The 16673-nt window shown below is 40.2% G+C and overlaps 1 protein-coding gene across 4 annotated transcripts in view; it reads left to right on the forward strand.

Moving 5' to 3' along the window:
• Positions 1-16673, forward strand: part of LOC115114408 (astrotactin-1-like) — a 247848-nt gene that overhangs the window by 108050 nt on the left and 123125 nt on the right. For all 4 annotated transcript variants that reach the window (XM_029642614.2, XM_065013420.1, XM_029642615.2 and 1 more), the window contains 3 exons: positions 3419-3585; positions 4847-5041; positions 12326-12453. In XM_029642614.2, coding sequence (XP_029498474.1) covers positions 3419-3585; positions 4847-5041; positions 12326-12453 — 490 coding nt within the window. The remainder of the gene's footprint in view (positions 1-3418; positions 3586-4846; positions 5042-12325; positions 12454-16673) is intronic.

The following is a 16673-nucleotide window of genomic DNA, read 5'->3' on the forward strand; positions in this document are numbered from 1 at the left end:
CATGCTCAACGTGCTTCACATGTGTTGCTAGTTGATGCACTTTGTCACTTTGACGTAGCAGATGTATATCGACGCAGTCCACACTCAGCTGAATTTGTTCTGTCTTGGATCACATTTTGGGCACTAAGCGGTTCTGAGCTGAGTCGATACTTGGCTGAGGTATTCTATGAGCATACTCCTAAAGAGAAGTGGGTGGTCAGCAGCCTGCCACTACTGATGTTTTCCTCTAAGGATCACTGGGTGGATTTAAGGTACTCCATCCTCTTTGGAAAAATCTAATGTACCGCCACAGCTGTGGACAGATGCCACAGCATGTTAATGCACCACTGTAATCCCTAAAGCTACCTCTGAAATATGACCTTTTCACACTTGCTAGGACCGTGGAAGATGTTAGTAAAAAATATTTAGAATCAAGCCCCCCATGAAATTGGTTCCGATTTTGGTTCTGACATTGTGAAAAAGGTAAGAACTGGTAACTACTGTAGGGGTGTCAATATGTTTGATTTAGAGGAGAGCGTTATAGAATCTTTGTATACTTGTTACAAAGTTTACAACAATTCAAATTATATTCCCAAGGGGCTGTTATATCATTGCACTCTGGATACTTTTGTAACTCTTAAGACTACCTGATATGCCTTGATAACCTCAATGATGGCATTTGAAACCAAATCTATCTTCCTTGCCAGTGTAGAAAACTCTGCTGGCTGGATAAGTTTTCAATCTCAACTCTCTCCAATCTGTCTATTTGGCGAATTTGGAAATGGCATAGCTTATCCAACTTGCTATGTACAGTAGCAATACCACATGGCTGATTCGCATAAGCTGGAAGTAAGCAGGAGGAATGTATCTCCATTAGAAAATAAGATTAAAAGGCAAAGTGGTTCAAGGGTTTTTCCAGTTTAGCCTAAATACAAAAGCTTCACAAGCCTGTACAGTGCCATCATATACAGTACTGTCTCATTTCCTTATAGGAATATTTCAGTATTTTGGCAATGAAGCCCTTTTTCTACTTCCCCAGAGTGAGATGAACTTGTGGATACCATTTTTATGTCTCTGCGTGCAGTTTGAAGGAAGTTGCTAACTAGCGTTAATGCAATTGCTATCTAGTGTTACCACAATGACTGGAAATCTATGGTAACTGCGAGAATGCTAGTAGATACCATAGACTTCCAGTCATTGCACTAATGCTAGTTAACATTGGCTCACAAAACTACCTCTTACTTCCTTCATACTGGATGCAGAGACATAAAATGGTATCCACGAGTTCATTTGACTCTGGAGAAGTAGAAAAAGGGCTTCATTGCCCTTTAAACTGCCGGTAAAGGATGTTGTTTATTTTGTGGTGAAACATGAGTTTGTTATTTGACCAAGCAACACAAAAAAAGAGAGAGAGAAAAAAAAAATCTAAAATGAAAGAATCATTTTTGTTGACATTATCTAATGTTTCTACCATGGAGGGATGGATCTTTAGACTTTTGCCATTTGTCACATTATCTGAATGACTTTACATCATATGATTCACTCAATCATGCTTTGTCAATTTCTAAAATGTTCTTAAAGTGGTACACTTAATATTTGCATTGTTATCAATAGATAACTTACTGTATGAAGCACGTCTTTAATGATCACCATTCTTTGGACATTGTGGAAATGCTCCTGAGTTCTCCTAATTCTGCATGTCATTGAACGGAGGCCTATTACAACACTCAATAAGGAGAGACATGTAGGGTTCACAAGCAAGAACTATCAATACATTATTTCCTCTCTGACATCCCTTTGACACACGACACACTTCTCCATTGCCATCGATTGCAAAGAGGCACAGTGATTTAAGGAGTCTCTGCTACAGATGAGTTAGGAGATTCACTGTACCATGATCTTTACATTACAGGTGATAAATCAGTTGTCATAGTGCTCATAGCCATGCAACAAATCAATAACAATGAGTCCAGGGAGAGGCGAGGTACTCCTGTTACTACATGTGCCTCACTGGCCATTGATACTTTATCAACTACCATGTCCATTAGCCCAATGGTTAAACAATTGTGTAAGAGGGCCAACCAGACCTCTTTGTTTAACAACATAAGTCTTAGGCTTCAAAAAGCAATATACTGTACTGTACCTGTCCTCTACACTGTTGTCAGTGGAGAGATGGGTCATCATGATCTAGGAAGGGATTTAACCCTCGCGCAGGTTGTAGACAATACGGCTTTTAAAGGTCATTTTGCATGTCGGACAGAGCTGACATGCAGTGTTACCATGAATCAGATCCTCGCGAACACTGAAACATTGCCTTTTTAAGCCTAATTGTTGACAAACTGCGGTCGGATTGAATCCCAGCCTTAGTGTATGTATGAAATGGGGAAATGGGGGGGGGGGGGGGGGGACATAAACCACATTTACAGGTGCACACAATCTGAAATCTTACATAAATATGATGTAGGACAATTGTGGATTTTCAGTGCAGCTGTCTGACTCAACTGATGAAGTTACAATTCATATTTAATGTTTTCCGCTCATCCCTATGGTGAAAAAATATATTTATTTCATGGCTGTTAATTTCCTCTCATGCTAGGTTATCATGCAGTATGTATGATCCATCCACATAGAGCTTCGCTTCAAACATAGCCTACTGCAACAGTCTGGAAAATCTTTACGTCTGAATATATTGGTCATAATCAAATAATTTGTGACTTGGCGTTAGGTCCAAACTTTTTCTCATACGATCCTGTAAAAACAAAAGCAACAGGTTAAATTCCCCACAGGGTTACTCTTTCAACCGGTCTAACACAGACTAGTGTTAGGATGTCATGATGCCAGGGTCGATGGGCACTGGAGACTTTGAAGAGGAAATAAATAAATATATTGTCACTTATGCTTCCTTATTGCTTGAAGGCAAACATAGCTTTTCCCTCTTTTCTCCAGGCAGGGATGCCTTGTTAAGTATCATCCCATCAAAGTCCCCTTTGAAGGAATGGCTTACAGAGAACATCATGTGAATTTGGCTTCACAGGCCTCTGAAAAAAAATGCTTTGGGAGGCACAGGGGAGTCTTTGTAACTATGGATGCAGGTGTGGAGTTGTAGAAGTTCTGCAGGCCTCTGTGAATTTATTATACCTTTGTGCCTCATATATCTTGGTTAGCAGCACGTCCTTTGTGGTGTGAAAGAGTTTACGGAATGTTATTTGGGAAAATGTAATCAAAGCCTTTACCTTGATTTTTCCAAAAGTTTTGCAAAAATTTGCTTTCCCACTTTTCTGTAATTCGTACACACACATGGGATCTGGATGTGTCTGAGCTCTACTTATTTCTGTGTGAACTAAAATCAGATCACATCTCATATTATTTTGATTAATCTGTAGCCCTATTGTTTTTGACAATCTGGACATCCTTTATCCTTTATTCCCACTACTTGTAGTGCCCTCCGGGACTGAGCCCTATGAAGGATGGCACAGGCTGCTACGACCACCACATTGGCATCGATTGCTCTGATGGCTTCAACGGAGGCTGTGAACAACTGTGCCTCCAACAGCTCGCCCCCCTGGAGGATGACCCCACCCTCTACAACATACAGATGTTCTGCGGGTGAGAGAACACTACTGAACTTGGATTTGTCCCAAATGACACCCTATTCTCTTCATAGTACAGTACTTTTGACCAGGTCCCATACTGTGCCATCCCTATGTGCCCATGGCCTTGTCTCTGTGGCACTGAGCTGACATTGCATGACACTGAACTGTCATATCCTAAAGTGTATAAAAGGATTTGAATTGTACATGGTAGAACATTTAAACAATGCCATGAAATTACTAGTATGTCCTTCTTTTTCACCTCAGTAGATTCCTGGTGATTGTCAGGCATTGTCATGACATAGATTTAGTAGGACAAGAAAGTGCAGCGGTAAGTATTTTAAATGTCAGCTGTGCAGTGCGTTAGTCACTCAGAGTGAGTAGTCTCTTCCCCTTGGAGAGGTTGTCTCTTAAAAGAGAAGGATCTTTTGACCTCTATTTTAGTCTGTGTCAAGTCTTCTCCTGACTACTAAAGTCTTTCTGATTGTAGGTGGCAAACGTGTCATTTACTATCATATGAAACATGATAATATGACAGAGAAAGTGAACCAGTTTATACACTATGTCATGTGCATTAGGACTGCATTAAGACATATCTAACCCTCTTTAGTAACACTTTCCTGTGGAAAGAACAATGTCATCATGAAGAAAGCTTCTTTCAGTTTAATCCCTGGCCGTTTTTCGCACTGCCTTTTGATACATTTTACAGAGCTCGCTAGACACTGGGATGTCAAAATGTCATCAATATGAAAGAGTCTTGAGAAAACTCACACTGTTTGAATTATTTCCTTTTTGAAAAATGAAATGGGGGGTTTGTGTTCAATGAATTGATTTAATAGCACAATAGAACAAACATAGAATTGATCAGCACACTAGAATCGTGAGGCCTATTTTGTGTGTCCCCTTGAACTCTGTCATAAAGAGGTGCACTTCTAAGTAACTAGTGAACCATGAACACAAGTAAAATAAAGAAATAATCCTCATAGCTAGCTAAAGTGATGTTTACATAATGTTAAAAAGGAATTTCATGCACTCTTCAATCAGTCACAAAGTAACTTACTCAATCAAATCCAGTAGAAGTCAAAACCAACCTAGTTTTTATCCCAGTATTGACTTGAATTCAAACATAATTTGTTCTAAACCCTGAATATGACTATATGTATTAGAAGCTACATGTTTAATCTAGATAAAACAATCTATTTTAATATAATGTAAGAACACATTAATAAACGCTCAGCTCACACAGCTACCATTGTTTTTTCTGGTTGCCGTTGTAGCTGTATTGAGGATTACAAGAGAGGTCAAGATGGTCGGTCCTGCCAGCCCTTGTCTGAAGCCTGTACTGAGGGACTAGACTGTGGGGAAACAGCTGACGTCCCAGCCAACCAAACCGTTTTCGGGGACCTCTTCTATGGCTACAACAACCATACCAAAGAAATCATCTCTGGTCAGATCCTCAAAGCTACCTTCAGGTAATGTATGAGTTGTGTCATGGGTTTTTATCTCATGTATAAAATAGGTTAATAATAAACGATGTGGAAGGTGTGTTCCATGACACGCTAGCCGAGTAGAACTTAACTTCCACGGAGTTGCATTCTTTTCCAGGGAACTTTTGAGCCACGAGTTGATTATCCCTTCTATACAAATGACTATAATTTAACACATTTCTGCTAGAAATAGCAAGTTTACTAGATCGCGACTGTAGTTGCAAAGGTAACCCAACAAACAGACTTGCTAGCTTAGCTAACCAAACCATCAGTCCTAGCTTGCTATTATGAAAATCGGATTTAACAATGCCAATAATGTTTCCAATTCGACTTTTGCTTTCAAAAGCAGCTCAAACATAGAACATGCAAGAATGAACTACTATTTATGGATTTTATTTTATGTGTAGAGATGTATAGTAGACTAAAGCAAGGTGAGCAATTAATGAACTCAGAAGATTAAATATGTATGGCATATTTCAAATGTACTCTTCCCTCCACAATGAAAATGATCATAACGATACCACATTACATGTCAATATAAATACAGTGTATCCTGTGAATGAGGATCTAAAGATATGCTTGCAGTATCTAACAAAATGCACAGCAGTCCCTATTTTGATGTTTGTGAATTAGTTCCGTGGCAGAATGCTTTGAAGGCTGCTTAATTACCATCGTCCACTCACGATGCTTCCTTTCCGCTGAAGTCAGGAAGTCAGAAGGTCACGGAAATAATCTGCGGACCTGAAATTTAATTTGGGTGCACATGGATCCCGCAGCCGGAGGCAGTTCATCCACTTACAATATGTCACATGAGTGCTAGTGGAAGGTGAACGAGGGAAAGTTAATATCATCAAGTAGCTAAATCTCAAATGCTCTGATCTCCTCATTTTGAAAGCACTGGGAGAGACAGCCAGGGTTTCAGACAGACTTTGAAAAGCACCAAATGCTCATGTGCAGATTGCAGGCAGACACAGCACTGGAGAAAGCCTCAATGCAAACCCTAATTATACAAGATGGTAAAAAGTGAATTAAAAGTGACCAGGAGCCAGTTTGGTGTAATGAACCTTAATTGGAGCAGATAAAACTTTGAATGTGCAATGAACAAAGAGTCTGCACTGGTGGGTTCATTTAAGCCTTACAAGAATGCCATATTGATGTGACAATTAATTTGAAACTAAAGGAAATAGTCAACGTTGATACATAGGAGGAATAATGCTGGGATGTAAATATTACTGCTGATGTAGCAGTGCAGGGAATTTCAAATTGAATCTAGAAAAATATGAATGAACATTCTCTCAATTAGAAACAAATGTTACGGATTTGGATTATTTCAAAGGAGAAAATGGCCAAACCAACTTCAAAATGTATATTGCCTTGAAGGATTGTCTTTACATTATATAGGTAAATCAAATGTAACACTATAAATAACATTTTGGCCATTTTACTGACACCCCATGGAAAGGAATAAGTTAATGTGGGACTCATGGATGGTTTCCAAAGAGAGTCACCATGAGAGACGTCATCAAAGTCTTTCCTGGAAAAAAAGTAGAGAAAAAACAGTATTATTCTGTTTCATACTCACACCAGCCTGGTGCTTGGAGCTTCATTGGCGCTTCTTCAAAGCCCGAACCCACGGTTCTGGAGGGTCACAAACATCTGTTTCACTCTTTGACAGTAAACGTATGAAAGGCAAGAATATGACATTTGAACACTGTCTAATCATTCATGTAATGTGTAAAAAGTAATGGAACTTCAACTATGACTATTTTCACATTTCTGAAAAGCACAGAAACCACATACAGTACATAGCTGCTGGATAGAAATGGAAGCTTGGTTCTTCAAACTCCCAAGCTCAACTCTTCCGCACTCTACTGTACACGGAGTGTTTCACAAACTAGGCAAAATATGCACATTCCCTCTGAGTCAAGTTTGACTGTTGATCTTTTATTTATTTGAAAAAGAGGCACCCTACCCCTACCTTTTTATTTAGTCTGGCTGGAACAACAAAAGGAAGAAAATTAAAGGACACATCTAGCAGAGTGAGCAGGTACCCACTGGCTCTTCACAGCCGGTGTTGCTGGAATAAGATGAGGCTAGCCTGTACCCAGTCAGCGGGAGCAGAGCGTGCTGGATGGTCAGGCTCCAGGCTGTGCCACAGAGCTGCGTCTGATTCTATCCACACAGGGCTGTGGGCTCTGCTTTCATGCTCACCAGCCTCTGAAACACTTTTCATGTTTTTAAAAAAGGTAGATGTCGTTGTCAGAATCACTCATGCTACCCGGCTGAATTTCAGAGTTGGCTTGGTAATTATTATTTCAAAAGTTTCAGAGTTTTCTGTGGAGGATTGGAGGTAAATAAGAGGTGTCACACAATCTTAGCCGGAGCTTTTATGTGGCTGAGACCGGCATAGACACAGAGTTTTCTATCAAAGGCACATATAAAGGAATATTCCATTACATTTTGTTCTTCTCTTGAGCATAGAGAGGGAGATGGGATGGGATCTCAGCTGAGATGTCTAGAGACTTTGCAGTGATGCGATGTCCCACTGCTAGATCTCCGTGTCTCTGAGGGAGGCAATGAAGTCCATTAGAATAATGTGAGTTAAAAAGGCAACCTCTTCTCATTATTTCTCCCCTTTGGCTCCTCGTTCTTTGCTGTCCCTGTTCTCTCTCTCACTCCTCCACACAACATGCTTAGAGCAGGTTTTAATTAATATTTTACTGCCCTTTGTTCTCATCAGGGCCTGCTTGGGATCATGATTAAGACCACATTCCCAAACTACTTGGTGGGGTGTCTCCTCTCACCCCCTCGGAGGAGGAACACCTTAATCTACTCGCTTAATTAAAATATAAAATGTCTGTCTGAGCTAGATTGATTATACTGAACACTGGAGGCCATTGCCTCTATTATTGGACCCTGTAAAGATTCCACCCCAGGGTCATTCCATCACTTGTCGTCAGATATGAGTGCCCCCCCACCCCCCAAAAAGTTTCAATGTCAATCAAAGGTATGAGGTATGTCATCGTTGAAATTATAAAGTTGGCTGAAATCCTGAAACCCGAAAATACAATTTTTACTTTAGTTTGTCAGATCTTAAAAGAAACTGAAATAGTTTTTTGACATCCCTGCTCATCTCATCCCACAACTGATTATAATTTGATTAATTCTACTTTTAATTGTTGTTTGTTAGAGACCAGAGTCTAAAGAAACTCACAATTATATTTGACATTTTAGACATTTTAGCAGACAGTCTTATCCAGAGCGACTTACAGCAGTGAGTGCACATAATTTCATACTTTTTTATTGTGCTTTTACATTTTGAGGTCACAGGAAAAGTAATTTGTGATAAAGTTTGGCAGTTAACTATGCTAATATGGACTTGGCTTTAAGCCAGTTTAACAATGGCATATTTCATACCGGTATACCTCCTTTTTGACAATACTAATTAACGACAATGGCACATTAAAACCATTCCACCTTCAAGGCCCAAGGTGCATTATCCGTACCTTTTCTCTAGTTCCTTTGCTCAAGCGATACGCGTTGTTATACTATGCCTAAAGCAGCATATTGGATTTGTGTGAGTCTAATTTCCATGCTTTTAATTACTGTTAATAATGTGTTTCTCTTCCTTACCCCTGTCCATGGAATGGCCATACAAATGAAATGGCATACATTATTGCAGTGTCCTCATCCACATTGTGTCTCAGAGTAGAAAATTGGTTGTAAGTACTGAGAATAGAGACATTTTACTCCTACTCTTATGGGTAAAAATAAAAGCTATGCATGAAGCCTCTTTAGTCATAAGAGTCCCACCTAGTCAACAGATAATTAGGAGACCTCATGCATTAGCTGACCTAACCAGTTAAGAGTTACCAGCAGGTGTCTTGATAATACAAAAATGCAGCGAGTCAGTGGTTCCTGCGCCACATGCAGTTGGAGTTGTTAAAATATTATTTTTGATACAGTACCAGTCAAAGGTTTGGACACCCCTACTCATTCAAGGGTTTTTCTTTATTTTGACTATTTCCAACATTGTAGAATAATAGTGAAGACATCAAAACTATGAAGTAAAACAAATGGAATCATGTACAGTAGTAACCAAAAAAAGTTTTTAACAAATCAAAATATATTTCTTATTAGAGTTTCTTCAAATAGTCACCCTTTGCCTTGATGACAGTTTTGCACACTTTTGGCATTCTCTATACCAGCTTCACCTGGAATGTTTTTTTTTAAGTCTTGAAGGAGTTGCCACATATGCTGAGCACTTGTTGGCTGATTTTCCTTCACTCTGCAATCAGACTCTTTCCAAACCATCTCAATTTGTTTGAGGTCAGGGGATTGTGGAGGCCAGGTAATCTGATGCAGCACTCCATCAATTTCCTTCTTGGTAAAATAGCCCTTACACAGCCTGGAGGTGTGTTTGGTCATTGTCCTGTTGAAAAACAAATTATAGCCCCACTAAGCCCAGACCAGATGGGATGGCGTATCGCTGCAGAATGCTGTGGTAGCCATGCTGGTTAAGTGTGCCGTGAATTCTAAATAACTCACAGACAGTGTCACTAGAAAATCACACCCACACCATAACACCTCCTCCTCCATGCTTTACGGTGGGAACCACACATGTAGAGATCATCCGTTCACCCACTCCACGCCTCACAAAGACATGGCGGTTGGAATCAAAAATCTAAAATTTTGACTCCAGACCAAAGGACAAATTGCTCGTGTTTCTTGGTCCAAGCAAGTTTCATCTTCTTATTTGTGTCCTTTAGTAGTGATTTCTTTGCAGCAATTTGACCATGAAGGCATGATTCACACAGTCTCCTCTGAACAGTTGATTTTGAGACGTGTCTGTTACTTGAACTCTGAAGCATTTATTTGGGCTACAATTTCTGAGGCTGGTAACTCTAATGAACTTATCCCCTGCAACAGAGATAACTCTGGGTCTTCCATTCCTTTGGCGGTCCTCATGATAGCAAGTTTCATCATAGCGCTTGATGGTTTTTGCGATTGCACTTGAATAAACTTTAAAAGTTTGTGAAATTTTCCGGATTGACTGACCTTCATTAGTAATGATGGACTGTCGTTTCTCTTTGCTTATTTGAGCTCTTCTTGCCATAATATGGACTTGGTCTTTTACCAAATAGGTCTATCCTCTGTATACCCCCCTACCTTGTCACAACACAACTGATTGGCTCAAATGCATTAAGAAGGAAAGAAATTCCACAAATTAACTTTTAAGAAGGCACACCTGTTAATTGAAATGAATTCCATGTGACTACCTCATTCAGTTGGTTGAGAGAATGCCATGAGTGTGCAAAGATGTCATCAAGGCAAAGTGTGGCTATTTGAAGAATCTCAAATATAAATATATTTTGATTAGTTTAACACTTTTTTGGTTACTACATGATTCCATATCTGTTATTTCATAGTTTTGATTTCTTCACTATTATTCTACAATGTAATAAATAGTAAAAATAAAGAAAAACCTTTGAATGAGTAGGTATGTCCAAACTTTTGACTGGTAGTGTATGCATAGTCACTTTATTAACTCTAACTACATGTACATATTACTACATGTACAATAACTCTGTACCGGTACCCCCTGTATATAGCCTCGCTATTGTTATTTTGCTGCTGCTCTTTAGCTATTTGTTACTTTTATCTCTTACTTTTGTTTAGGTGTTTACCACTGTTGTGATTACCAGCGGAGATAAACGTTTATGAATTGATTTTACTCCTGTCTCAGAGTTTGTCTGGGCAGTGTCTTAACATTATCCTAAAACCTACTCTGAGCTGGGAGTTTTTTGTTGTCTTGAAACAGCTTTAACATGCTTTGTGGATATGGGCCCAGGTTTAATTTCGACACAATGCCTTTCCCAAAGGGGAAGATTTTAGCTAAATATGCACATCCATTTTACAGTTACATCCATTTCCTGCTAGCTCTAAGTCCCTAGAAGATCAAGTATATTTGTCACTGGCACTGCTATGGATTTTAGATGTTGACAGGACTATTGCAGTTAACAGTTATGAAAACCTTTTCTAATGTGTTACTTCAAGGGATAAATTATTATTTTAGAGGTGGTTGTAAGAATATATTAAGTAATGGGATGCTGGGAGTGTTATTGCTGGAATGTGTTATTGCTGGAATGTGGAAATAACAAAATGGTCTGTTAACCTTCAAGTCAGAAGAATCGACTTAATAGTCGCTCAGCTATTTGTGTGTTTTTTGGATGGGTGTTTTCTTTCTATAAAGTGTTCCCCACAAGTTATTTCACTATTGAATGGATTGGCTTTCATTATTTGTCTGGTCTAAAATCCTTGTAACGGGTATCCTCATGCAGTACATGTGGTTATTCATGATTCAGGCTTTCTAGGAGAAACCAAGATTTTTAGATTAAGGATCACCTTTCAAACTCAAATCTTCACCAGTGTCTCTTACCATGAATGCAGAAAAGTGAGCATGAAGCAATAAGGCTTTCATATACCTTTCAGGTTCCTCGCTGATCCTTTTATAGGACAAATGAAAGATGTAGCAACAATACATTTTATTCATATTCAATTCAAAGTCATTTGCCCTTTAAGATCCACTCTTTTTCAAACTTTCGAATGGACACTTTGGAGTGGAGATTACACCATTGTAATGAATGAATTTAGTGAGCAGAGACAGGGATGAGTATACCAGGAAGAGCAGTATTAAACATGAACACATTAGCATATCCGGTTTGGAACTGGAGAATCACAGAATAAAAGGATATTTAACATAATGAAAAATGACATGTTCGATGTCTCTGATTCTTCCATGCATGCTCATATATTTCCTACGGATTTTCTCTTAACGATCTGCTAGAATAAAAATTAATGAAGGCTATGGGCTGAAACGTGTTGGTTTTAACAATCATATTTTTTTATTATCTCCACTTTTCTCCAAGAGTTGCTGACCTTCCTCTTCACTTCAGAAGATACTGCTTTGCAATGTGCTCATGATTGACACTGGCTCTTCTCTGCCTTATTCTCTCTGTAGGCCCTCATAAGCTCTTGGTAGCTGTGCCTGCGTCCCAAATAGCACCGTGTTCCATGTAGTGCAGTACTTTTGCCCCGGGTCCATAGAGAGCTGTTCAAATGTAGTGCACTGTATAACGGATAGGGTGAAATTTGGGACGCAGGTACAGTCTCTTCTTTGCCTTATTCCCTGTCTCCCTCGTAAGGCCTAGTTGGATGGGTGAGTAATTGTGGGGCTCTAAATAGGCTGTTGTCTCATCCTTAATCCAGGCAGAAGAACTTTGCCCGAGGCATCGAGCAGCAGCTCCCAGATGGCATGGTGGTGGCATCAGTGCCAACCGACGTGCAGTGCCACGAAGAGCTGTCAGACCCAGTCCCTGATCCAGACTATCTCACAGGTAGGGATAAGTTTACAGAATCTATGTATGATAAGAGTATGTACATTTAGTAGTATATGTTTTAATCAATAACCATATGTTGTTTTTTGAAATTGAGCATATTGAAACTATGCAAACAGATATGGAAGGTACAGTACATGTACTGAAGTACAGCATGACTTGCTGCACAAGGGTCAATTGTTTTCAATAAAAATTGTTTTCCACCAAAAAAGAATAGTGCTTTTGAACCACTGCAATTTGGAATGTTTAGATTTTCTCTTCACAACCGTATTGTCATATAACCTTGATTGTATTTTATTAAAACTTGCACGACATCCACATCAGCCTTCAACAACCTTTTCAAAACGTGTGTGATTGCATCAAGCACACTACACAATCCACATTCACACAGTACGCCATGTTACCAAGCAGATAATCATGTAAATAATGAACTGGAAGGAAATGGAGGAAGGTATTAACAAAATAACTTTTCATGAGGAAAAGGGGTGATTATGGATTGTGCTACTGCTTTCAGATCAGAATTCTGTCTAGTGCTTCTCCACACTACATGATGCCAGCTGTGCCGTTTGGACAGAATACAGAGGTTCTATCTAAAACGCCCTCATTAACAGAGAAAAAGATCCCTCCCTGCTCCAACCAAATGACTCAGGCTTCAATGTAATGCATCTTTCATCCTTCCATTCACAGCTCCCATTTGCTGCTGATGTTGCGCTGTGCAACATTTTACTGACCAATTAAATATTTTACTGCCCAATTCAACATTACTGCACAGGGAGCTTAACAGAATATTTAACATTTGGGTTACTCAACTTGAGAGAAATCCCATTCCATCCAATTTCCTGGAAATGGAAAGACACTGATCTTCGTTTTATCTGTAAATGTAAAAATAAAAAAGGGTGTACGCCCAACCAATGGTTAGATATGTGCTTTGAAAACTGTGAAGCTGTGACCATACAGTATGCTGCAGTACTGTCATTCAGTAGTCAGTACAATATAATATATAATGGTTGTCTTAAAGCACCATCAAATTTGCAGTGGGACAATTAACTATTTAGCATATTATAAACAAACTGTCACAGTGGAAATTATGAAATGAGCACATACACTACATGACTAAAAGTATGTGGATATCTTAATTCAAAATCATGGGCATTAATATGGAATTGATCCCTCTTTTGCTCCTATAACAGCCTCCACTCTACTGGGAAAGCTTTCCACTAGTTGGAACATTGCTGCCTGGACTTGGTTCCATTCAGCTACAAGAGCATTACGGAGGTCGGCCACTGATCTTGGGCGATAAGACCTGGCTCGCAGTCGGCGTTCCAATTCACCCCAAAGGTTTTGGGGTTGAGGTCAGGGCTCTGTGCAGGCCAGTCAAGTTCTTCTACATCGATCTCGACAAACTATTTCTGTGTGGACCTTGCTTTGTCTACGGAGGCATTGTCATACTGAAACAGGAATGGGCCTTCCCCAAACTGTTGCCACAAAGTTGGAAGCACAGAATTGTCTAGAATGTCATTGTATGCTGTAGCGTTAAGATTTCCGTTCAGTGGAACTAAGGGTCCTAGTCCGAACCATGAAAAACAGCCCCAGATCATTATTCCTCCTCCACCAAACTTCACAGTTGGGACTATGCGTTCCGGCAGGTAGCGTTCTCCTGGCATGCGCCAAACCCAGATTTGTCCGTCGGACTGCCAGATGGTGAAGGGTGATTCATCACTCCAGAGAACGCATTTCCACTGCTCCAGAGCCCAATGGTGGCGAGCTTTACACCACTCCAGCTGACACTTTGAATTGTGCATGGTGATCTTAGGCTTGTGTGCGGCTGCTCGGCCATGGAAACCCATTTCATGAAGCTCCCGACGAACCATTTGTGTACTGACGTTTCTTCCAGAGGCAGTTTGGAACTCATTAGTCAGTGTTGCAACCGAGGACATACGAGTTGTACACGCTTCAGCACTCAACTGTCCTGTTCTGTGAGCTTGTGTGGCCTACCACTTTGCAGTTGAGACATTGTACCTAGACATTTCCACTTCACAATAACAGCACTTACAGTTTACCGGGGCACCTCTAGCAGGGCAGAAATTTCACAAACTAACTTGTTAGAAAGGTGGCATTCTATGACGGTGCCACATTGAAAGTCACTGAATTCTTCAGTAAGGCCATTCTACTGCCAATGTTTGTCTTTGGAGGTTGCATGGCGGTGTGCTCAATTTTATACACCTGCCAGCAACGAGTGTGGCTGAATTTGCCGAATCCACTCATTTTAAGGGGTGTTCACATACTTTTGTATATATACTGTAACCTTCCAGCACTATTATAGTACCTTCGGCACTATACAATTATTACGGTAACTATGGTACCTATGTTTGGATGCAACTGGCCCGATGCGTCCAGTGGTGTGAAAAACAAAATCCATAGTAATTGCGTTCTTTTGTGGGAGATGCCATCTCCTTTTATTTTTGGGAATCCACAGTAATGTTAAGGATTCAGAATGTTTTATATGACCTCTCAAAGAAGATGGCTTAGACACTACAGTGCACCTCACTCTAAACCACATTTCCAAGGTTATTTCGAAAGTAATGGACAATCAATAAGGACAGATTGGCATCTGTTAAGATTTGAAGTTTATTGGAAACTTCAGAGGATATTAGAAAAGTATAATCTTAATGGATCTTCTGCTGTCATCACATCCCAGGGCCTTGTCCCTCTGTGAAGCACAACTTCTTTTCCCCCAACGGTTGCTGTGGGCTGGAGGGGAGCCACAGCACAGTATCCCATTACCACTGCACCATGCCCCAGTATGGCTGTGATCCAAATGGCACTCTATTCCCCAATTAATGCACTAGTTTTGACCAGGGCCCATAAGGCTCTGATCAAAAGTAGTGCACTATGTAGGGAATAGGGTGTCATTTAGGATGCATACTATAATTCTGTAATAGTCCTGCAGCTACAGTTCTATTAGAGTTTATCTTACACAGTAGGATACATTTTTATGCATACATGGGGATGGGATTACTGGGGCCCTTTCAGGTACAGTGATTCCTGGGTTTTGCTCTCTGTTCTAAAATGTGGCATAGTCAAATGCAGAATAGTCAAGAGAAAATTACAGTTTTGACCTCACTAGTCTCAAAGTATCAACAAGAAACATCCCAGTGAGAAAAACTGGTTAAAATGATGTATTGTTGACCAGTTTTGCACACTGGGAATACATACTGTAAATGTCAATGTCTGAGTGATTCATTGCAGATGTCGTTTAGATTTCACATTGGAGGGAATTGCCTATCCGATGCTGGCTGAAATCCTACACAGTAGTATTGATCTTTCAAGTTACCTGAAATGTCGATCCTTAGAAGGGCTATTCTCCTTTATCAGCCTTTAACTGAACATACACCGTCCTGAATGTGTAAATCGGTATATGTATCCTTTCACTTTGATCGTATTATAGCAGAAACACTGAATCTACTGCACCTGGCATTTAATTGCTAACTTAGCTAATAGTCCATGAGACAGGAGTGAGGCAATGAGGATGTGCCTGGCGGTGCTCTTGAGCGGTTGCCACCCTCCCTTGCTGATTTAGGCAGGTTGGTGCCATGGTCAGTGTATTTGTCACCATGTCAGCACTCCTTGCACTACCTCTCCAACCCTCCTAGGGCAATGCATTCATCTTCCTATTCATCTCTGGGTTGGAAGTCATTCATCATAGGCCAGTGGGTTCCATCAATTATTCCAATGGAGAAGAGAGGGAGGTGAGGCTTTGAAAAGCAAATACATCTTGATTTAATTGGAAAGCAGAAGGCAGGTATGCTTTCACTGCCACTAAGCAGATGTCCCATAAGATGAAGAAAAGGAGAAAGGGAGCAGTCATTCTCGCTTTTAAAGCAAAAAGAAGGACCGGCAGTCATGGTATGTATTGTGGGGGCTGGGAGGGCAGCTGGGTTTTCACTGATTGTCTTCAGGGAACTCTCTCACAAAGGCATTGGCTGTCATGTTCTCACAGCTCAGATTGACTAAAATGTGTGTGAGCGTCTGAATGAGTATAGTAAAAGTGTCAATTCAGAGAGGTAGAATGGGAAACACCTCAGGTGAAGTAGTACACAGTGTCAATCATTTGTGCTCTAGCACTAGATTAGACGCCTGTGATCATCAAAGGAGTGGGTACTGTTGCCAGTTAGGAAAAACGGCCGGTACTGTTGCCAGTTAGGAAAAATGACTGATAC

This window comes from Oncorhynchus nerka, linkage group LG9b (genome assembly GCF_034236695.1).
Source record: "Oncorhynchus nerka isolate Pitt River linkage group LG9b, Oner_Uvic_2.0, whole genome shotgun sequence".
Taxonomy (NCBI): domain Eukaryota; kingdom Metazoa; phylum Chordata; class Actinopteri; order Salmoniformes; family Salmonidae; genus Oncorhynchus; species Oncorhynchus nerka.